The sequence below is a fragment of the Netta rufina genome (genome assembly GCF_964035555.1).
Source record: "Netta rufina genome assembly, chromosome: 1".
Classification (NCBI taxonomy): domain Eukaryota; kingdom Metazoa; phylum Chordata; class Aves; order Anseriformes; family Anatidae; genus Netta; species Netta rufina.
In genome coordinates this window covers 148,382,806-148,407,769 of record NC_140123.1, presented here as the reverse complement: position 1 = coordinate 148,407,769, position 24,964 = coordinate 148,382,806, and the positions used below count along the sequence as shown (strand labels likewise).

General features: G+C 34.4%; 1 protein-coding gene across 1 annotated transcript in view; it reads right to left on the bottom strand.

Moving 5' to 3' along the window:
• Positions 1-213: 213 nt before the first annotated feature.
• The window catches only part of PARPBP (PARP1 binding protein), a gene marked incomplete at both ends in the record, with an annotated part of 50,475 nt that continues 25,724 nt past the window's right edge, over positions 214-24,964 (bottom strand). Inside the window, 5 exons of the mRNA XM_084305306.1 lie at positions 214-548; positions 1,207-1,357; positions 11,849-11,930; positions 15,618-15,796; positions 19,803-19,986. Of these exons, the coding sequence (XP_084161432.1) occupies positions 214-548; positions 1,207-1,357; positions 11,849-11,930; positions 15,618-15,796; positions 19,803-19,986 (931 nt within the window). The remainder of the gene's footprint in view (positions 549-1,206; positions 1,358-11,848; positions 11,931-15,617; positions 15,797-19,802; positions 19,987-24,964) is intronic.

Sequence of the window (24,964 nt, the reverse complement as noted above, 5' to 3'; positions counted from 1 at the left end):
AAAAGAGAACATAGTTGTAACTACTGTTGTACTGTAATCAAAAAAAAAATAAAAGACTTCTGCATAATCCAGACTTGTAAATATTTGTCTAATATTACACACAAGCTATTTTCACTTATTTGAGTATAAAGGGAAGCAATTAATGATTTTCACCCTTGCAAAATTTTACAACTTCTGAAAGAGTCAACAGACCATGTATGTCAAAATAAAAAGTTACAGTCGAAAAAATTGAGTTAATTTTGCCTGACCAGCAATCAATTTATTCTTGCTTGCAGTTTTGTTGTTCTTTCCTTTTCCATCAAATTTGCTGTCCAATTTCTTCTGAGGGTGGTTTGAAGTCTTACGTTTCTTAGCATTTCTTGGCAAAGATAGTTCGTTTTCCTCATCACAGATAACTTTGTCATTATTCAAATCCATCTGTTCATTCCTGGAGTTCTTGTTTCTTGGCCGACAACTCAATCTTCCCATTTCTGTATAATTTCTATTCTGATGAACATTTTCAGAAATAGTTCCAAGCACTGGTGTGTCAAGACATGAATTCATACCTTCTGTCATATAAGAGTATCAAAAACATATGTGAAAAATTAAAAATATTACCTGGAATTATTCATCTGTTTTCTATTAGAGTACTGTCAAGTGATTTTTAATCAAAATGATTGCTTTATAAAGCAAATAAAAACTATTCTGGTCATTATAATTACATTTGCTATGTGTTAAGTACACTGCCTTTTTAAAACGATATTGCTAAAAATATGTTATGGCACCTGAATTAGGGAAGTGTATTTAAAGTTTTAAGATATTGGAAAAGATACTTAAAGAGCCTAGAAATTACAGATATGATATTGCTTCTACTGGAGTAACCCAAATGTGGCTTTTCTTAATTGCAAAAATATAAATTTCAGGTAGTTTGTTTACGTAATACAAGAAGAAAGTGTATATTTTACACTATATTGTGTAAAATAAATCTTTTTTTTTTCTTTAAGATAGCATTAATACTAATACACATGTTTCAAAGATACATAAATTTTTAAAACATTAGCATTCCAATTTTAATGTAAAGGCATTTGCATCACACAATTTACAAAATAATGAGAGGTCAATTTTTTCTTGAAAACATATTTCTACTTCAGTTTTACTAAAGCCTTCTCTGATAACGCTTGAAATATTAGCTATCACATTCACTTATTCAATTGTACTACAGCTTAACTGTGAAATATTTACCTTGTAAATGTTGCTTTGGTGCAGGATGTTCATAGGTTGACATTCGGCTACTGTTGAAGAAACCATGACCCTTTATCTCACTCGATTCATTTTTATATGTACATGCAAACTGAGATTTGATCGAAGATTGCTTCATCTGTAAATAGTAATTGATATTATCTTTATTATAGAAGTAAAAGGCATCACTTGCAAGACTAATAAAATACCAAGTTTCCATTCTCCTGTCTTGAAAGTTTTAGATCAAATACTAGAAAAATGAGTATACTCACATCAAAAATGTTCATATGAAGTACTCATTTACAAAGTATATAGCCTTTCAAGAATACTTACAACAGTAACACTGAAAAAAGAATGACAGCTAATATAAATTAAGCTTCAATATACTTGTACCTAAAACTTCAGTATACAGTATTATTTCACATCTCTCTTTAGTAAATTTCAGATTTTCCATTTAATCACAGAATAAAGGCATTTCTATATTGAATGCCTATGCCCAAATCCATATTTGCAAAACATACCCACACACCCTAAATTGACAGAAATCTACAATATTGAAGAACGCTACTGTATCTGGTTCTGCATGTCCATGTCTTCCTTCTAGTCCTGGAAGCAGGTAACCTAGCTCTATAGCACAAACAAATCAAAATATATGGTTTATCTACAAAAAATTGTACAGAAATTTTAATAGAGTCAATATATCTATATTTACTGGAAGCAGTGGTTCCCAGTCAACCTTCCTCAGTTTATGGTTAGCCTACAGTTTGTCTATCATTTAGAATTTCAGGGTCAAGCTTTGTACTTTCTGGTCAATTTATCACAAATTCTACATACTCTGCAAGACAAATTGTGTCCTCACTACCATTTGAAGTTCTACTGAATTATATAAAATATATTGAAAGGTACGGCATGGATTAGGAGTTTTAGCTAATAATTACAATAGCACAGGTAAATTCAAGTAAATGTGAACTGCATAAGTGATGCAATAGAAATATCAGCAAAAAAAGAAAATGCAAGAAATGTCACAAAAGGAATACTATTTTTTTTTTGGACTGGATTTGGTGAATAGGAAGTTTACAGCTACTTTTCAGGTTTAAAAGTTTGCATTACACAACTCCACTTTTCTTCTTCGAGTTCAAGTTTCAGCCCTACAGACGTTTTAGTTCACACTCAAAATTTCAAATTTAGACAGAACAGAAAAGAATACATTGCCAGAAACCTCCTTTCACAGGGGCCTTCATCCACAAAATTCAGTCACAGTTTATGCCAGTCTGGTCAGATACTGCTTTTATCCACATAAACCAACAGACTCCAGCTTTTTACCACTGAGATGCAGCCTAAGTATCCACGATAGTGCAGGTTTTTGTTGTTGCCATTGTTGTTGTTTTTAAAGAAACATTTTTTTCTGATTTAATATGCCCATACCCATGTAGTCTTACTTAAAGCTTTGCCATGGGCTGTAGGGGAATCTTTAGTCTGGCACCTTGAGCATCTTCTCCTTCTTTACTGATGTTGGTGCCTGCAGAGCTGTTTCTCTCATTTTTCTCACTCCTTTCTTACTGCTACCATTCAGTGTGTTTTTTTTTTTTTTCTTCTTTGTTTTGTTTTGGTTTGTTTGTTTGTTTGTTTGTTTTTACCCTTTCTTAAATATGTTATCACAGAGGTGCCACCAGCATCACTGATGGGCTCAGTTTTGGCCAGTGGTGGGTCCCTTTTGGAGCCAGCTGGAACTGGCTCTGACCAACATAGGGGTAGCTCTTGATCTCTTCTCATAGAAGCCACAACCGTAGGCCTTCTACCTTACCACATAAACTCAGTACAGAAGAATAAAGCAACTATACCCAAATAATCAGAAAGATAATTTGAAATAATTATAAAAACAACTCTAATCTTGTTTGATTAAATTTAACATCCTAATTTATATGATTATTTTAATCAGAATATAAGGGGCTTAAATTTTGTTTAGTTTAAGAATTAATATTAATAGAAATATTAAAACATAATTTTAATTCCTCTGGGCTTGCTATTTTTCTTCAATACTTCATCATAATCCTTCTAAATCCACTCAATCCTCAATTATTGTTCAGTAAATGACACAAATCAAAATTTATGCAACAATATCTTGCACAGAATTCTATCACATATCCTTATTGCAAAAGGCAAATAAGCTACAATTTATTCTGAGCTGATGAAGATATAATATATGCAGCACAAAAAAAATACCAAAGAAAGCTCGATAGTTACTGTTCTATAAACAACAAATTCAGTTGTTTTTCGGGGTATCAGGGTTTCTTTTTACCACTCTCACCTGACACTTTACTAATTTAGTTTGCAGGGACTAGAATATGTGGCTTTAAAGGACTGAAGTAAAGATCAAATACTGAAAAATTTCACAAACTCATCTGTCTTCATTTCAACTGCACTGAAGCTTGAAATATGCTTCAAAACTTCATTCTGTATCATATTGCATGCCATTTAGTCATTTACAAACATTATACAAAGCTCAAATATAACTGTTTCAGCTGATGCTACTACTAACCTAGAGGATTTATATGAATTAGGAGTGCAAAACCAGACTTGTTGAAACAGTCAAACTTTCCTTCTGGTCTAGGAATGTATATCTGCCAACTGCATTACATTGAGTTAGCAACAAGCAAATTTTAATAGCTTGAAGGCAGAACAAAAGAGCACTAGTGTAGCGTTGAAATAAAATGTAAAGCTTTTCTGGAAAGTTTTTAAAGAAAAAAGAGCAACTTAGAATTTGATTGAAAAACACAAAATGAAGCCTTTCAACAACCTGAAATAGCCCTAAAAATGAGAAGTTTTGCACATTAAATTCTCTGAACTCCACTCACGTCACCATCCCAGTAACCCACAGCTCTGGGAGAGTGAAAGGATGTTGAGAGCTCAACTTGCTAATCAAGTAGTTGCGCATAAGTTGTGTGCAATTAACTCATACTCAGTGTCCCTGTTCCTTTTCACAAGCAAGAAGGATGTTATTGTTGTACTTATATGGATAAAGAAATTCTGTTGCATTTCATATAATGGGGTTTACTGTTACTATTGTTCAGTGGGAAAAAAGTAAAACAGAATATAAGACATGCTGTGTTCAGCACATGTAGGTCAGTTAGTAGTCCTAATGAACAGAATATGTAACGCATTCTCCCACCTTGACTTCTGTACCTAAAGGAACATTTCAATTCCTTGAGATGCCAACATAAAACATTCACATTTATACAAAATATTAATGGTGCATGCTCTATTTATTTCTAAAAGTTAGTTGATAATCTATTCCAGATCTCCTTCCACCATCTGCATACAGACAGTACTGCCAATAGTTAGTCAGTAAGAATGTTGAGATTTGTTTTTTATACACTGGAATAGCATAATAGAATTTGAAAACCTACATCAGTAACAACAAACACATGTTTTTATTTTCCAGCCAAACAATTAGAGTACTATTTGGAAGAGGAAAAGAGAGATAAAAAGGAAGAGAAAATGTATTCTCTGCACCCTTACCCTTGTTATTTGAGAAAAAGTAGTAAAGGTAAATTGAAAAAAGAGAGTGCAAAGGGAAGAGAATGAAAAGAATAAATGGTAAATGTCCTCACCAAAGCAAAGCATCATGTTATACAAACATGAAAAAGTCTCCTCATAGCTAATTACCTAATAGCTAGCTTTTATTGCTTATTTAAGCTGCTATTACATTAGAGAAGTTGTGGCAATTCAGCAAAGTTCCTGCTGACTGGAAGAAGGGAAACATAACCCCCATTTTTAAAAAGAGAAAAAAGGAAGAAACAGGAAACTACAGACCAATCAGTCTCACCTCTGTGCCTGGCAAGATCATGGAGCAGATCCTCCTGAAAACTATGCTAAGGCACATGGAAAATAAGGAGATGATTGGTGACAGCCGACATGGCTTCACTAAGGACTGATTGTGCCTGACAAATCTGGTGGCCTTCTACAACGGGGTTGCAGCATTGGTAGGTAGAGGAAGAGCAACAGATATCACCTATCTGGACTTGTGCAAAGCATTTCATACTGTTGGTAACATGGACAGTGGGACTGAGGTCACCCTCAACAAGTTTGCCAATGACACCAAGCTGTGGCCGACATGGAAGGGGTGCTATCCAGAGGGACCTTGACAGGCTTGAGAGGTGGGCCTCATGAGGTTCAACAAGGCCAAGTTCAAGGTCCTGCATCTGGGTCAGGGCAATCCCAAATACAAATACAGGCTGGGCAGAGAATGGATTGAAAGCAGCTCTGATGAGAAGGACCTGGGGGGTGTTGGTTGACAAGAAGCTTGGCATGAGCCAACAATGTGTGCTTGCAGCCCGGAAAGTCAATTGTATTCTGGACTACAACAAAAGAAGCATGGCCAGCAGGTGGAGGGAGGTGATTCTGTCCCTCTAATCTGCTCTCATTAGACCCCACCTGGAGGGCTGTGTTTGGCTCTAGTGTCCCCTTATAAGAAAGGCATGGACCTATTACAATGAGTCCAGAGGAGGGCCACAAAGATGATCAAGGGGTTGGAGCGCCTCTCTTATGAAGACTGGCTGAGGGAGTTGGGGTTGTTCAGTCTGGAGAAGAGAAGGCTCTGGGGAGACCTTGCGGGGGCCTACAGGAAAGCTGGGGAGGGACACTTGTCAGAGAGTACAGTGATAGGACAAGGAGCAATGGCTTAAACTATGATTTTGCCAAATCCATCTTTTTTTTTTTTTTTTTTTAGTGCGACATTATGCCAGCTTTTTGCTATCCTAAATTAACTCACTACTGATTTGAGAACAGCCACAAATCACATCATTATTGGGTTTTGAGAGTACTCAAAATTCACAGGCAGGGATCCTTGGAAAGTAGTCTAGGGGTCTTGTAGAAACAAAAATGGTATTTTCGACACAAGTAATAAAAACTTTCTTCAGATTTTGTGCAGACATAACCTTTGTCTCCCCTTCCCCTTTCTCCTCCAGGTACTCATCTTTTTGGCAAACTTCATACCCATAGAAACTAATGAGTTTAGTGTTCCTAATACTCATATTCCAGTCAGAAAATTTCTTGCTACTACAGATGAGAGAACTACCTAAGCAGGATTATTTTCTCTGTTGCTATGAATTTTCTCTTCACAGTTATAGTGGGCATACAGAAAACTCTTGATAACTTCCTGTTGATGGTTTTCCAGGTCACAGTTTATTTTTACTGGAATCACAGATAGGCAAAAACAATTTTCTCAAGTAACAGCATTTAGGGAACTAAGCAATGAAGAATAACAGAAATGGATGAAGCTAGATATTAAGTCATTTTACATAAGCATGAACAAGTCACATGAGAAAGGCAGACTGTAATTTTTTTGCTTTGTGGAGCTTTTTCTTTGGAAGGATTTCTATACACAGTAAAATTACAATGAACTTAAAACATGCCAAGATTTGCTAGAGTTCTTTAGCCACAAATTCTTTTAAAACTAAAACTACAGTTATGTTCCCAATTGGAAGAAAACAGTGCCTCATATAGGAAAAGTTATCTACAGTTACATTAAGAAGAAAAAAAACCATGCCAAACTACTGAAAGCTCTTGCAGCTGTTATGGAGTAAATGTGTTAACAATGCAGCAAGATTTCTAAAACAATGCACCAAAAGGCCAAAACAATCCTGAGTTAAAAAATAAAATAAAATAAAATAAAATAAAATAAAATAAAATAAAATAAAATAAAATAAAATAAAATAAAATAAAATAAAATAAAATAGTTACTCTCACATATTATATACTCACAGCCTAATATGTTTTAATTCCTTCCTTCTTAACTGCTAGTGTTCTCAGCTTCACCCAACCTCATTAGCTCTATTATAATACTTTCCCTACAGCTTGAAACTCCAGTTAATCTTTTCAGGTGCAAAAGAAAGACTAAAATCTTTATTATGCAACCTGTTTATTGCCTTAAGTTGATCTTTAACCTAATTAAAGGAGATGATTGTGACAGTCATTCCATTCCTCTCACACAACAGTAAGTACTGCTTGCATTCAGCAAAATCAATAACCAAATAATGGGGTTTTACATTAATGAAAGTATAACTCCTTCCACAATACACCACTCCCCATTAAGACACTTCCCTTTAACAACAGATAGCAACCTTGAAACACAACTGATTTCTTAATTTCATCATCCTATGAGAGGATTGAGTTTCTTATTATTTCTCTTTCTTACTTCTGCTGGAGGGAATGAAAAAGTACAACACACTAATTCCCCAAATTTCTCCTTCTTCAAAGGACAAAGTGGTGGCATACAAATGCCCATATAGTTAGGTGAGCTTTTTGCATCTGTTCCAGTATTTAATGATTGCAAGATGAAATATTTCCTTGTTTCTTTCATTGTTGCCAGGAGTTGGTTTTGGTACAATGGAAAAAATCATAGGTTTATCTTATTTTTAAATACAAATTCCAATTCATAGCTACCTGTTTATTTTTCCACTCTCCATATTTTTAGATACTAAAAATATGTTCATGATATTATGCCATAGGTTTAAATAGTATCGATCTGCAGTTCTCCACGTAATTCTGCAGATGTGAGAAATCACTTCCTCTTACAGAAGGACAGGGTATAATTTTTATTTTTATTTTTTATATATTTTTTTAATTTAGTGAAGTGTCCCTTTCTTCCTTCATTTACTAGTTTTTCCTAAACTTCTTTATTCATGCTTCTTGATGGGACTCAGCACAGAACCAAGCTACCGTGTTTTTCTACTACTCTGGGTATTCACTACTGAATTTTTCTTCCTCTCTCATATATCATGGAAAAAGACATTTCTATGGGACAAATCCTATAGTTAACAGACTAGGAATTTAATCACATGCCAGAGGCAGTCTGGACAAAGGGTCCTTAGGACAATTTTATGGAACAAACACTACCATCACATACACTGAATAAGAAATTTCTCAAAAGAATCACTAACAACAAGAAGAAAAATCATGTTTCTACTTTCCTTATTCAGAATATATGTACAGCATCTCTTCTGAGTCAATTGTTAAAATTAGTGCACCATACATAATAAAATTTAGAAGTGTGAATTTTACAAGCAACCTGTACACATTCTCAGACAGTTGTATGAAATAATTATGAAAACTGACTTTCAGCATAAAAAGGTGATAAATACTACGACAACACTTGAAATCTGTGGTTATGGACAAGGAACGTATTGTGTTATGTGCTGCACAGTAAAGACAGAACAAAAATTATTTCTACCAAGAGACATTACAATCTAAGACAAGAAATATATGGATTCATAAGGAAAGGAACCCAAATTAGTCACTGTAATAGGCATCCATCTCAATACATAAAACTGCTAAGTATTGAGGAGAGGCTGATTTAAAGGTACTAAAAAAACTTTAAATGAGGATAATGAGTTTTGCAGATATCCACAGGAAATCTCTTCAGCCATAAGAAAAAATATAAAACAAGACAGCTGGAAGAGTTAGTCTCAAAATTAACAAACCAACAGTGAAAACTAGTATTGTAGGCTGAATGTAAGTAAAAACAGATATCTCGGGGCAGCAAATCAGAAATAATCAATGTGGCTGGGATGGGTTAAACCAAGTAGCTTGTATCTACTACAACTTAAAGAAATAGACTGATACACAAACAGAAGAATGGCATTTAGCATCTAGCCACTTTGCTGTTCGGTTGTCAATCTCAGTGAAGACAGGCCAAAGCTGCATCTATCAATTCCAAGAAAAATATACCACCGTGGTCAAAAAGCAAGATGAATTTTTAATATATTATAGCTGACTGGACGTATGGATAGAGCTTATGAATTAATACATTCCAGAGCTGTTAGGGCACAAAAAAAGTAATAGAAAGGATACTGTCCCCAGTGTTAAATATATGAAGACAAACAGACATACCACTTCAACATCAACAGGTGTTGATTCACAGGACGCTATAGAAAAAGTTACAAAATCTTTAGTTTTGACAAAAGATATACTTAGATTAAGTGTAGATTTATGAACAGGATGATACTTGAACTTCTGTTTGTAGATACATCATTCCACAAAGAAGGTACAGAAAGAGAAAAGGGAAAGACAGGATCCTGTAAGTCTTCACAATAAAAGGAAGAAAAGAAAGGAGAAAAAACATGCAGAAGAAACCCTGTAAAAATGTTAGAATGGTAAAAAGACAAGCAGGAAAAGACAAAATAAAAGATGAATAATGTTTCAAGAAGGAAAGCAGGATTTTCTGTGAGAGGATGGAGATCAATGACAAAGGGCAGTGAACTATCTCTGAGTTTCAGTTAGAAAAGTCAGTAGATGTTTTGGCAACAGTAATTTCAGTTGACTGCAAGAAGTAAGCCTGAAGTGAGCATAAGAATAGCAGGAGAATAACTGTCAACTTCGCAAGCATACAATGTAGTTTGGATGGCAATGTTTGGCTGATACACAGAAAAGAGAATTGCAAACAATGTGAAACATTCAGGTATCACAACCAGAGTAAGAATTTGAGTCTATACTCATACATATTTACAGACTATTTACATTTTGAACTGTATGATTTTTATTTTCACTTTTTTAATATGGAAAAACATTGTGAGATATTTGGCCTCAGTTCCAAGCTGTACATTTTCTTTCTCATATAATAGTGATACACTGGAAGAAAGCCATGAAGAATGCTTATAATTACTAGAGTCAGTTTAGCAGCCCCAATGATGCTCTGAAACACTTTAGTTTTGTAGATCCAAGTGGCCATTTATGTTAACATTAGTAACACACACCTTATCATCCACATTGCTAAAGTATGTAAAGAGTGTCAACCATCACATATATAATCTACAAAAGGTAACACTATAAGCAAACTTTACAGTCCAAGACACCAAATAAAGTCTAGAAGGGCAAACCATAGACTTTAGACCTGTCGCTTGTTCCCTCTTAATTTTGCTTTTCTTAAGATAAAAGATCTTATAAGATAAAAGTTTATATTTCAATATAGCCTTCCCCATTTATAATAGGCACTTTATGAGTATCAAAATTGGATTTAGAAGTGGATTGAAAGACCTCAAAAATTATTGGCTAAAAACACTAGATACTTAATTCTATTGCTACAGGCATATTCAGTGTCATGGTGAAATCAAGGCTAAGACAAAAGTCCTAGAGAAAAATAGACTCTTGTACTACGTTAACAAGGGGCATAGGAGTCACAGCAAACTTGTTAGGATCAGCAAAAGCAGCATAAGAGATTGTCATATCAGAGACTTTTGATGAGAACTATTATTTGCACAGCAATTCTCCATGGTAGCTAATCTCATGTTTTTGATTAGCAAAAACATATTTTTCAAAAAAGTAAAAATGATTTCATAATATGAATCAATCTCAAGTCTCATATTTTTGACAATTTGTATAAAAAACTTTGTATGTTTCCAGTAAATCATGATAAATTAATTGTAGATATTTTGGATGTTGAATAGAGCTGTTCATGAATCGAATTACAAAACCTCTGTTTAGATGAGAAAATTATTTCAATGTATTATGCAAACAGAGTATCACATTTTTTTGCTATTTGATGAATAGAGCTGCAATTTAAATATGCTATTTATAGCGAAATTATCATGAAGATTTTTTTATCAGCTCCAGTCTTTTCAAATGTTATCCTACTAGTTTTAAGCTAAATTTCACCTTAATTAGTGCATGTATCCAAACCACCCACCCTCCTATTTACCCCTCTAAAAAAAACACAGTCTGTATGGAATTGGAGTATGCTTAAAACACATGCTGGAAATATTGACAGTACTTTTCATTTTAATTCTTTTTAATGACTTTCTATTTCTCATACACATAATATATTAAAATTCCCTTCATCTTCAGTGGCAGAGACGTATGTTTCATTATGCTGTTCCAAAACTAATTCTGATGGCCTATAAAACCTCTGTTGCCTTCCTACATACTAATTATATTTGTGCTTTCATCTGTTGTCAGAATAAAGTTTGTAAAGAATACTAAGTCACTACTTTCACATTTAGCGCTCTGTTGAAATCCTGTGGAAGATACAAGCTCTCTTTCCAAAGTCCTAACATTAACATTTGACAGTTTTGAGAAAAAAAGACTATGTAAAATGCGATTTTAGAAAGCCCGCAATATTCAGAAACACTGAAGTTGGTCTTTTCATTACAAACACTCACAATATCAACATATTGTTGTAATGCTCAATTTCATCTACAAAATAGCATGGATTGTTTGTTTTTTTTTAAGTGTTCTGAAAAAAATATAATGAAAAATAATTATTGTTTCAGAACTGAAATCAGGTCCTTATGTTCAATATTATTTTTGCTTTCACATAACCTGTTTTAATTCCATAGTCCTGACATACATAGATGGTTAAATGAAGAAATATAGACTAACTCAGCAAATTGCCATTAAGATATCTTCTTCATGAGGAAGTATTTTTAAGTTTAAAGCCTCTATCTTCCAGAGTGTTAGATGTTTTCATTTTAATATTGCAGTACTGTTTGAGTTAGGCCACTAACTATTAGGTAATCACTTCTTTAGCTATGGACTACCTTTCAGACAAGTGTTTGAGATTTTTAACACTATTCTTCTCATTTTAGCATTATTATTTCAGTGTATCCGTCTGTGCATAATGATTCTTATGAAGTACCTTAATTATTTTTTCATCCATAGATTTCTGAATACGCTGTCTAAGAGGTTTTGGGGAAGATCCATCAGACTGTGCTGGAGATCTATATTAAAAAGAAATAGCAAGTATTCAGAACATATGCATGCAATTAGTTAAGAAAAATAATTACCATAGCAAGCTCCTCAGAAGCAGAAAGCCAAACATTTTCTCTCTTCAAACCTTACTTTGTTTTCTTCCTTCCCGATTAACTACATGTACCATGACAACTAAAGACTGCATAATGAAATCAAACCTACAGTTGCAATTTCTGGTATCCTTTTGCAGTAAATTTACAATAGCTCTGCAACAACAGTGTTATTGGTAATGTAATGGTGGGTTACCAACCTAGCATTCTACTTCCATGTCTTCGAGCAGCATATTGCTGACATCCAGAATAACTTTCCTCCTTTTTACATGCTTTTCACCATACACCTCTGTGTATGAAGTACTCTTAAGTATATTCACTTCTTGTGAAGTACTAGTATGTATATGTATAGTTACATAAGTTAATGAAAAAAATTGAGGTATAAAATGCAAAAAGATGATGCATATAAGAGGGACTTTTGTTTGCTCTTGGAAAAAAAAAGAAATCTGTGCATATGTAAATAATTCTCGGTTTAAGCTCATGGCAGGCCTGTGCATATGAAGACAGTTGTTTAGTTTCAGAAGAACTCATTCTTTATTTAATTTATTTACCTCATTCTATTCAATTATTCTATTATTTATTCCATAAATAAAATTTAGTGTTTAGTTCACTTTCTTTTATTTCCATTTTTCTGTGGTGCAAAATTTCTGGATGCCCTTACAGTATATTTGCCATTTAAATTGCCAAAATATGTAGCTTTGGCAAGCTCCCATCTACTCTCTTTTTACAGCTCATGAGCCCTCCTTGTAACCCATAGCGACAAAATCCTCAGTGTCCCACTTTTCCAACACCTGATGCTTCCTCAGGATAAGTGGTTGGTTAAATTATCACTGCTTCTCCACTGCATGGATATGTGAGCTTCCTTTTCAGAACCTACAAAATCAGTTTCCAAGAGATCTGTTGCTTTGTGAACCAGGTCAACATGTTAACTTTCCTTCTCTATATAGGAAATAAAAAAGCAAGGAAAAAAATGAGCAAGTAATAATGACTGGCTTTAGTCACACTTGCCTTGCATGCAGCCTTGAAATAAAATAAGAACAAAAAACATCAAAAAAGAAGAAAATTTTATTTGCACTTCTATAATGCATACCTAAAAGGAATATTTTCAAGAAGATTGAAATGTGGTCCTTATGACGGGAAAATATTTGAGGTGTACACTGAAAGACTCATTAAGTAAGAAAAACTTCAGCTTGGTTTGGATGTTCCAAAATATCAAGGATGTATCATCATTGCTTACATTTCCACTTCTGAAATATTCATGTATTCCACAGAATTACAAAAATATATTTTCCAGTTAAATAAAACCAACAAAGCAGTTAAACAACACACAATATCTGCTTTTCAGCAATAGTGTTTTTTATCAGGATTTCAAAACAGACAGATAAATCTACCCATTTAATTTAATCTCACAGTTTATTAAAAAACAGTAAATCAAAGAAAGTAAAAATCCTGAAATGTTCAAGTTTTAAAAATGAGATGCTCTCATTTAATTTCAGCCTTCATCTGAAAGCAGCAGTGTTCTCTTAAAATGACCTACACAAAACTGCCCACTGGAAAATAAAATCTAAAGCAAATTGTCCACTAGGAAATATTAAGGAAAACACAATAATTTTGTGTAGGTTACAATATAAATTTCCAGATAGCAGCACCACCTTACACCAATAAGGAGAAGATTTCAAGTCAAACAAATGCCTTAAACTTTTGGAGAAAAAATCAAGAAAGGCAATTTAGCTGAAAAATCAAATGTGGTAAGTGAAACTCAGTAGGCACTCTTATTCAGATATAGGTGGTTTTAATTTCATTTTAAATTAAAAAGAGTTGTTCAAGAAAACAAATCAAGACCTAGCTTTGAATAATAGCAACATTTATTTGGAAGAAGAATTCAGTCAGGCCTTGAGCATTATTCTAAAATCAGATTAAGCTCTTTTTATTTTGATAAAAATACATCCCAGTTAGGGTTTATCAATTTAATGAAACAACTTTAAATGTTAAAATGTGGATCAATTTTCCTGAATCAGAAATATTGGAAAAATAAGAGACTTAAATATTGGTTATTTTAAACATGTTCCTTAATGCAATAGTAATGTACACAGCTCTAGATATTTGAGCAGTGAAAAATATGTAAATATGTTGTTCCAGTCTGCCTTCTATATTAAAAAAAATATTACAGGGTTAATCAGAATTTTTATTAATGAAACTATTTTTTTCTAAATTTTATTAGACTGTGCTTGTTTGGTTGGTTTCGTGAAGAAGGTGGAACTATAAATCTAATGGAACCCTTAAATTGTCCTAAATTTAGGATCATCCATCGTCCAATTCAGGACTAACAGACAAAGGTGATACAGTTCTTATATAAAAACAAACAAACAAACAAAAACATCAGTAACCTAGAGTTGCACAGTGTCTTAGACCTTTGCCTTCTGTATTGCTAAGGGCCTTATATCTGGAAGTCTAGTGCTTGCTTTCCACTCACAGCTCTGCATCTTTTCACCCAGGCTGCTAGGGCAGAGTTTTCTCTGTGGCATTATTTGTTATTCTTGTTATTCTCTTCCTTTCTAATTACTTGTTATTCTCTTCCTTTCCTGTTTTCCTCATGACCTTGCAACTGCACACTCTGATAGTGTTGCTATAGGGGGTTCTCATGGAACGTAATTACCACCAGCATAAGAAACACTCCTAATTCCCAACTTTTCCTACTCTTTCATTGTTGCCTTTTTTTTTTCTTGTTTCTTTTTAATGCTAAGGGACCAAAAAATGTGTAAGCACAGAGCTTAAAAGCTGTGTAGCCCCAGCCCTGATGAGTAGATGCTCCAGTCACTGCTAGTATCATCAAAAAGCAGGTACAATAAGCAGTGGGGTTTAGGAGGTCCTTATGAAAACAATATAGTTATCATGGGAAAAGTATTACTGGGGAACCAGCTGCTGTATTGTAGGAGATGCTTGTATGGGAACCCTGGCTGGTAACTGAGGAGAGTTTTATTTCTTATCCTCTCACTCTCAGTTTTATTCTTCCCCCAAAATAAATTTCACCATCAGAGTACCATATTCTATCAGCTACAGCCCCTACCAATAAATCTTCATGCATATGGATTTGTTTCAACATGCTTTGTGTGAAACTATCCTGACTGGTGGGTCACGATATGAAAATCTATTTAACTATTTTAAAATTTTCACTGCAAAATAATGACTATGTAGGAAGAAAACAGGATATCATTCAAAAATCTTTTGTACCATACCTAGACAAAGGAGGAATCTTCAAACTGAATATAAATGCAATCAGCTACCAAACACACATTATTTGAACTTAAGAATATAGATGAATATTTGGAAGACCTGTTGCAAAGGATACTCTTTATGGGTTTTGTGCAGCCCAGAAAGGTAATAGCCCAGAAAGTCCATATTACAAAACCACGCTGAAAATAACGAGGAGGTAGAATACTTCCAAGAACTGGAAACTGTCCTAAGAACGCTTACCTTTCACACCTACCCTCACAAGAGACTGCAATTTGGTCACTAGCTTAGTGTAAGTAATGTCAGTTTTTTATTAGGTCACTCAATGTAAGATCTTTTCTTCAAACAAACAAACAAAAACCTTGTATTACTCACCTGAAGAGTGTCAAAACAGAGGTGATTCCAAACATATTTAAGTTTTCATCTTCACATAATAATAATTCTTTGTTCTCGGTAGGAGCACTGACTGCTTCTTCATCCAGAAGAACTAGTAAGACCTTTACAGTATCTCTGCCACAATACACAGTGCCATGGTTTATGGAATGCAGCTTTGGCTGAAAGTAAATGAAATTAAAGAAAACATACTATTGAAAAGAAAAAAAAAAAAAAAAAGAAAAAGAAAGAAAGAAAATAATAAAAAAGAAACACAGATAGTATATCAGCCCCAAAAGTAACCTGTATCAGCAGAAGACTGGAGAATCTTTCAGCTCTGGTGAGGCCGCACCTCAAGTACTGTGTTCAGTTTTGGGCCCCTCACTACAAGAAGGACATCGAGGTGCTCGAGAGAGTCCAGAGAAGGGCAACGAAGCTGATGAGGGGTCTGGAGAACAAGTCATACAAGGAGTGGCTGAGGGAGCTGGGATTGTTCAGCCTGGAGAAGAGGAGGCTCAGGGGTGACCTTATTGCTCTCTACAGGTACATTAAAGGATGCTGGAGCGAGGTGGGTGTTCATCTATTCTCCCACGTGCCTGGCAACAGGACGAGGGGGAATGGGCTAAAGCTGCTCCAGGGGAGGTTTAGGTTGGATATTAGGAAGAACTTCTTTACCGAAAGGGTTGTTAGGCATTGGAACGGGCTGCCCAGGGAAGTGGTGGACTCACCATCCCTGGAGGTCTTTAAAAGACGTTTAGATGTAGAGCTTAGTGATATGGTTTAGTGGAGGTCTGGTTAGTGTTAGGTCAGAGGTTGGACTAGGTGATCTTGGAGGTCTCTTCCAACCTAGACGATTCTGTGATTCTGTGATCTCCTCCCCTTTCCCAGGAAGCATTTATGGAATAACCTGACTACAGGGAAGATTCTCCTTCATCCCAAGCAACTATTAGAGTTTAGGTCATTGCCAGCTGGAGGCATACACTGAAGAGCATGTCACACAAATTTTCAAATCTGTAATGAAACCATACAGCAGAAATTAAAGTATTATTTCCTCACAACCAATTTGAGTGCTGTGGGGCACACAAACTTACTAGAGAAGTCCAGCTCCTGTAACTGAATCTGCAAAAGTAGTTGGTTAAAAGTGAGATTTCCACCAAGATTTGACAAGAGGCACAATCCCCTATTGTTTGGAACAGAATGAATTCCTCAGTTTTCCACAAGAATCAAGAAGTCCTTAAAGAAAATAATAATCCACATCTGGAAGTGTTCAACACTACAGCCGGTAGATATAGAACTTCATAGCCACAATGGGACTGCAAGAATTGCACGTTTGCAGCACTTCTCTTTAAAATTTCTAGGAGTTCTGTAAGGAAATTTAGTGCTAAATACACAGTAGTAGGTTTTAAAAACTACTGGCTTTCTTATTTACCAATACACAGAAACATATAGTAGCCTGACTTTGTTCAGGACAGGACAGGCAACAAACTGCATTTATCTAATCAGTTAACTGCTTTTAAACACAGTCTTGAAAAGATCAAATTCTATTTCTCTGCCTATTTGATTACATCAATTATGTATGTAGCTTTCAAGAAACCATAGCAACACATGTCAGTCAGTTACTATAAGTTATAATCAATAGCTAGAAATAGCAATTACAGAAATGGTTGTTATACTTGGTTTTTCAAATTTGGCTTATTTCAGTAACATTTAATTTCCTCAAAATTTATTCTGAACTTCTTCATTACATCACCACATCACAGATTTTTATAAAATGTCATGAGCGTCATGGTAAATTTGTCTTAATAAAAAAAGTATGAGTTTGGAATCAGCTTGACTGATTATACACAAAGAAAATATAATAATAATCTTGAGAGTATAGCATAACCTCCTAACTGCCAAATGATGACCTTCAAAAATCTCACGTTGTACTACAACAATAGCTTGGTATACTTACCATGGACTAAAATTCAATTGTCCAAATACAATAGAACTTTAGGCAAAACAACATTCTCTGCCACAAAAATCTTGTTTGTTATTAAAAATCATGGTTCAAAATATTTTTCAATAAAATTATTATTCATCTTTCAAGGGTAGTAACAGTTATCTACTTCAGACTATTCTGTCTAGTTCCAGAAATGCCAACTGGATTCCATTTGCAGCAGTGAGTTTTTCAGGAAGAAATTAATCACAATTCCTATTAGTCACTTATGAAGGCTTCAACACAAAGTTGTGCTTCGTTCTGCATGAAATACTGACTTTTTCTATAGCTCTATGTTCTTATAAAACAGATATATGCAGGAAAACTGAGCACTGATGTAATTTGTTCTCAAAGTAATAAGTCAACCTCTGATATACAAAAAAATACCCAATCAAAAAAAGAACTTATTCTGAATACAGAATGAGTTTTGTGAAAATTGTAACATTCTTGTTAAACAAAACAAAACGGTATATAGAAAGCTCAGCAGAGAGTATTAATCTTTGCTGTCCTGAGATCTTAATGAAACTATACAGATGTTCCAGTTTTCCTATATGGCTCAAATTCATTTGGAAAACTTAAGGAAATTTTTCATTTCAAAATCAACAATGGCAATCTATATTAGTACAATGTCCATCTACAGAAAGCTCCAATAAAGTCTGCAATTTGATATAATAGCTTAACTTTTGTCTATGCTTTGAGAGAATACTAGATTTCTCAAGCCAACCAGCATACCGTTCATATCCAGACCACAGTCATCTGTGACAGCTCTCAGTTATACTACATGTATGTTGCATACAGATATACTGTGGTGAATATGGTGAAAAAGATTAGCTTAAAGCCCATCATCCTCTGTTGTATACTCAAGTTTCTTCACAGAGAAGAGCTATAGTAGAATCTTCCCATTCACAAGCAGATAGATTGTTCCAACAATTGTGAAAAATTTCAACATAAAACCACAGACTCACATTAACATAAAGTTCATAAGCTGCCCGCAGTTGCCCATTTTGTGAAAATGTTAGCTTCATTCTGTTCTTAATGGAATTAAGTAATTCCATGTTTCCTGGCATCAGGATACAATCATCTATCTTCTGCCCCTACAAGGATACCGGTAAACAATTCTACACACTTATTAGACTACAAACTTGACCTATGCAGAACAATAAGAAACATGAACCACTTTTGGTATTGTTGGTAAATCTTTCTGAAGAAATGAAGTCTTATCAGAACAGCCATACAACCCAAACCTTTTTCAGAAAAATTTATCAAGCATCCAGGTAGTCAGGTGAAGACAAAGAGAAATAATATGGCGGTCACTTTTTCAGATGACACAGATAGAGAAAAACACAAAGACACCAAAGGGAAAATGGGAAATGATAGATTCAGAAAAATGAGGATGCTGTTCAGTGGAAATACATATTTAAACCAATTGAACTACTCACTAGTCTCTGGCTATTTTATTTCTTACTAAGAAGCAAAAGCATATTGGGGAGTCTGATAAAAATCCGTTAGAAATCCTGTTACTGTGGGGTAATTCCAGTGATTTGACAATACAAAGCATACTAAGAATATACACACAATCAAAAAGTCCAGAAGTTTCAAAAAGTTTCCTAGACAAAAATACATGATGTTAAACAATATTTTGAGTAACCGTTATATAAAATACAGGTAGTTGACATCTTCATTAAAAAAATATTCTAATATAAACCTGAGTTGATTCAAAGTACAGAAAATAAGGTATTTAACCTTATTTTAAGTTTCTTACCGTTAATAATACTTGACTCTGAGCTAATTAAAATCTGTGTATTTTAATCAAAATTATTGACGTGTTCTCAAATCTTAATTACACTTTCATTAGCACTGTTTTTGCCTGGAAACATAATAGCTATACTGCCTTTAAATTTCAGTGAAATTTAATAGTTATAAGTATTTACATTCAGAACTGCTGCAAGAACAAATTAAATTTTGAAGAGTACTTGATTTACAATTTTGATGTAGGAAGTTTAAATAAAACATCTTTTTGAAATCCACACCGTAATCCTTAAGTATAAGTCTTTCAGGAATTTAAAAACCACAGCGCAGAAGAAATGACCAGGAAAAGAGATAATGTTCTATATAAAAGTCTTTTAAAAATAAAAAGAAACAAAACAGGAGAAGGACATTTGCTTTCTTGTAAAGTTAAATAGTAAGAAGAACAAAAGAAGTCCCATTACCCGTGTTGGACTAACTCCAGTGGTGCTGGCAGTCAAGACTTCATGTTGTGAATCGATAATATTTTTAATCTTCAAATCCAAATCTTGTACAACTTCCTCTACTGCCTGACAGAAAGGATCCCCATTGCTTCGGCCTTTTATCAAATGCATCTTCACTGTTGACAGAATTCGCCCCCCTGCGATTCTGAAAATAGGCACGAGGTCATCTCCACATTAATCTTGGCAGCACTTTAGTATACCTATTAGTGTTGAACATAGCCAGTCTTCACAGTTAATCAAAACTCTTCAGAGAACAGCTTTGATCTTTTAAATCAAACAGCAGTGTAGTAGTATTGTCCAACACATAATAGCTTGCTTAAGAAAAATAGAGATTATAAGAAAAGGTAATGAATTCAGCATTTGTAATACTCTGAGCTGCAATACAAAACTAACTTTTCCATGAAGTTCAAAGAAAAGTACTTTCTTTAAACCTACAATTTCTGTTTTGCTCATAAACTGTTAAGTGTGAACAAAATGATTTGCTGGAACATAGATTCCAATTTAACATCATATTATGTTTTTGAGAGTTTTGTGCTTCATGGAAGTGCTCTAAAACATCAACATGCTTTCAATTACATTTAAGTAGATAGTAATTAGACTAGATGAACATTATTTTTTGCCATAATGCATACAATATTAATCCTCTTTTTCATCAAGAGAAAAAATACCTACAGAAAATAATGTACTATTTTAATTATGCAATATCCAACATCAAAAATACAAATAATTTAATATGATGGATATAGGAGCTGTATTTCAACAATTCTTTTGGAAAACACCTTCTCATCTTATGAGTACACCTATACTATAGGCTGAGACTGTTACTTCATTGTTATTTCATTGTCCTGTAGCTTGAACCATCCACACTGCATGCATAGACTACTTTGGGGATTGCTTTTGGATTAGAACTACCAGGTCTCTCCATCAAAACTCTTGAGCTATTAACAGAGGATGATCCAATAGGCAGTATAGAGAGAACTTCACCATGTTTCGGTCTTCAGACTTGCAAGACATATAACAATGTCTATAACAATGGAAATATAGCAGGCTCCCAGGTAAAGCATACATGTATTATCCTGAGTATGCAAAAAACAAACAAACGACAAAAAAAAAAAAAAACAGTTCTGGAATAATCACAAGAATACCCAAAGATCTTGGAGTCTACAGAATGGCTACGGGATCCAAGGCTCTTGTAAGAGTGTGCCTTGAATTATCTCTGACTTGGTGAATGAGGAAAAGCAGTTATAATTCCAAGAACTTCACTGGCCATTTATAAGCACATCTTTCCTCTCAGGTATTGGAAGTGCTGCCCTGAACAATACTGCTCAAACTTAATAAATCAACAAGAGTGAGTATAGTCAGTCACATCACAAGAATGGAAAATCTAAGTGTTAGGAGTCGTGAATTGTTCAGTGTGCAAGTGTAAAGTGTAGTGAATAGGTGCAAAAACCATATAGAGATATGAAGATAGGATTCCACTACCACGAATGATGCCTATGAAGCAGGCTAAGCAAATGAGTTGGGGATGACAGATCCTGTCTCAGAGATCACAAACAATATAAAGACACCAAATTTGTCTTGACTACTTTAATTAGATAATAAGGAAGTGAAAGACAGATTAAATCTCTTGAGCTTAAAGCTTAATTTTTTCCAGTAATTACACTAATGATGACTATATTTTAATCATTGATTACAACAAAACTCAAACATTAAATTAATGTTTCAAAAAATCTAAAAAGATCTCCAGAGGTGTAAAACATTCACATTAAGTGAGAGACTATGTTTTTACCATTACTTGAGTTTGGGCAAATAAAAAGCAATGCAAGAATCATCAGCTCACCTACACCCTAATGCATCTCTTTCCCAAAGCTCTTTGAAGTTGCTTGCTGTTTGGAAACTTTATCATCAATTCTACAGCCTACTCAAAACAGGAACACATCATCCGGTCTGACAAAGTTGATTATAATAAAGATTCCCCTCAACCCACTAAGCAATCATTTATCTTCTGTTTAATATCCCCTATATCTAAGGGCTTCATTATTTTCCCATGACACTTGGTTTTTGATTTCATTCCCTTTCTGTTTGTTTTCTCAACCTTTTCAGTATCTGGTACTCTGTACTTTATTTTATCTCTAATTTATGTGTTCATTGATTCCCTGCCCTTTTACTTTTTCATTTACAGAGTTACTTTCACCCTTGAGCACCAGCTGATACACACGTAATAAAAAGGAAGAAATAACATCATAACAAGAGGCCCAAAGGATTCATTCTTTAAAAATCTCATTCCCAGAAAAAAACAGGCAGAAGACTGTGTTCAGAAGATACCTGAACTGAAATTAGAGATTGAGACAGCGCTCAGGAAAAGTGTCATATACGTGTGCTTTGTCCTTACAGGGCATTTAATTTATTATCGCTGTTGGAAACAAGACCCTGTGCTTGTGAATCCTTCTTTTGAAGAAGTATATTCAAATTTTATATCCTTAAAAACATGCAAATTCTCTTCAGTGACAGCAGTGACTCTCAAAAAATGTAATGAAAACAAGCAAAAAAAAACAGCATTCCAGTCACATTTGTGACAAAAACTTTCCAATGAAGTTAGAGATGTTTGTGATGCTAAGTTCAGTTATGAGACTGATTTCCTGTCAGAAGGTTTTTGTGTGTGTGTGTGTTGTGTTGTTTTTTTTTTAAACCAGTTTTGTAAAACCGAAGTATGTCAGGCATCAAAAGCAATTCTGTTCATTCTGAACTCTGCTCTACGATTTTTTCCTCTACAGTCTCTCTACTTCAAGATCTATTGCAGTAATCCATCTTTCTTTTCCAAATAACCTACAGTTTCTTTTTTTGGAATTAAAGAAACATTAGCTACTTTACATCTAATAATTGTATGCTATGGCCAAACCTAATGAAAAATATAGGCCATTAAATCTTGCCTTCAACAAAAGACTTACTAAAGTTTTAGTTTTATTTATTTATTTTTAAGAGTTAGGTTTACAGTCCAAATCAAAGTAGAAATGCACCGTATTAAGTGTAGCCTAACATTATCTAGGTCAGACAGTTTTGGTTTTACTATACCATGGGCTGTACAAAATGACTCCATATTTATTCATACATCCTGAAGTCTGAACTACTATTGGCACCTGTGGTAGAAATTGTAGATACATCTATGATGCTGCAAACCACACCTCTGCCAAAAACCACAAAGCAATGCCAACACCTTTGATACTCTGCATGCCCTTGCCAAGAGTGAGGTGATGGCTAACTTTTCAACTTCCTCCACGCTTATTAGCTCCTGCTTAATTCTCCTAAAAGGATACCTTGCAAACTCAAAGACAACTATGTTTTCTACACATTAAATTCTGAAGTGGAATTCTAGAATTCCTCTTCGTGCTGGGAGCACCTCCATCAAATGAAATTCTGCCTGTCTAGATTCATGATCCAAAATATAAAATAAGTGGGTTGGGCTTGAGAAGAACAAGGACTAAACCAGAGGAAAAACAGTTTGTTTATATTGATTTCTGTTAAAATACATGGAGGGAATGGTGCCAGAGACCTTGCTGTTTTGGATTATTCTGGCTTAACAAGACTCCTGGTAAATAACTTGGAAGCCCTGAAGTTAATGTGAAACATTTTTGGCTTTTCTCCAGGTCAGAAACAGATATTTCTACACAATTCTCAGCTTGAACTTTTACAGATTAAAGATTATTCGGTTCACATTAGATTTGCAGGCTTGGTTAAACAGATAAACTTTTGCTTTCCAGAAGTTCAAGCACAACGTATGCACTTAGCCAAAGGAAAGTCACCATGTGAAGTCTCTCTGCACACGGGTCAAGAACCATCCAGATCTTAAAAAGGATAGTTTACAAAAATAAAAGAGAGAGAGAAAAGGAAAAAAGATGGTGGTGTACCTCTGCTCCAAAAAACACAGTTCAGTCTAACCACAAGAGAATGAAAAGTTCAAGAGGAAAAAAAAAATCATTCAGTGCAAGTTGTCAAGAGGTAAGAAGAGAGCATTGCTGAAGAAAGTTCTGCCTCAGAGATGCATACAAGAACTCTAGCCAAGTCTCCCGATGCTTCTTGCCAAACTGTTTTATTTCCCTCAGCACTAAACTGACACTTTCCAAAATAATACCCTCAAATGAAAAAAGCATTGTACTAATTGAGTAGCATCTGTTCCATCAATACTGCATGGAGCCTACAACTCTAGGACAAACAAGCAGGTGAAGTGATTGACCAAAGCTGCCTTTGAAAGCCAGGTTCAGACCCTTCTGCCTATAGAAATCTTGAGGATATCCGTATCAGTTCCACAAATTTTGCATGTGTGCTTGTGTGTGTGCATATGTAATATATACGTTATGGGTGTGCATATATAAATATATACATGTATATAGATGCTGGAAGAAAAAGAAATATATATTATTCTATATATAACAACATTGGACTACTTAAGATAATCATTTCCTTAATTTTAATGCTATGTGTAATATGTAACTCTTGATTACCTTGCATTTTTTCCTCTAAGGAAAAAAAATTGTGATAAAAACATCTTCTATGTTTATTTTTTTGCTTCTACTGCCCAATGCCAACTAAGGATATTTGCTATTAGAAGTAAAGTTCATTTAATCTCTTTTTCTCCCCATATTCCTTCTTCTTTTCCAGGAAAGAGTTCCAGTTCCCCATCTGATATACACAGAACTAACTGGAGCAAAGAAGAGGAAAAGTTTATTCATACTTCAATTAGAATTTATATAAATAGGCCAAGACATAAAATGCTGATCTAATGTGTGTGGATTAGTTACTGAAACACTGTGCCATAGCTTACACCATTTTACATCAGGATATGATATAGCAAAAAACATTATGTTGTGAGTTTCTTCTTGTTAAAATCTTGAATACATTTATACATTTATAAAATGTTGAATCTACTTTTTTGGTGCTATTTCATAAATATCTTACAGCGTACTACAGAAAGCCCTAACTGACCAAGTCTTATAGCTTCAAAATGTACAGTCAGGCCAGTCTAAGCAGGAGAGGCAGGAGAGGCATTCTTCTGAAAGTTATATATGCCATCTACATTACAGACTGAGATGGTTAGGGCACTGTCCAATAGAATCTGTTCAGTGGTA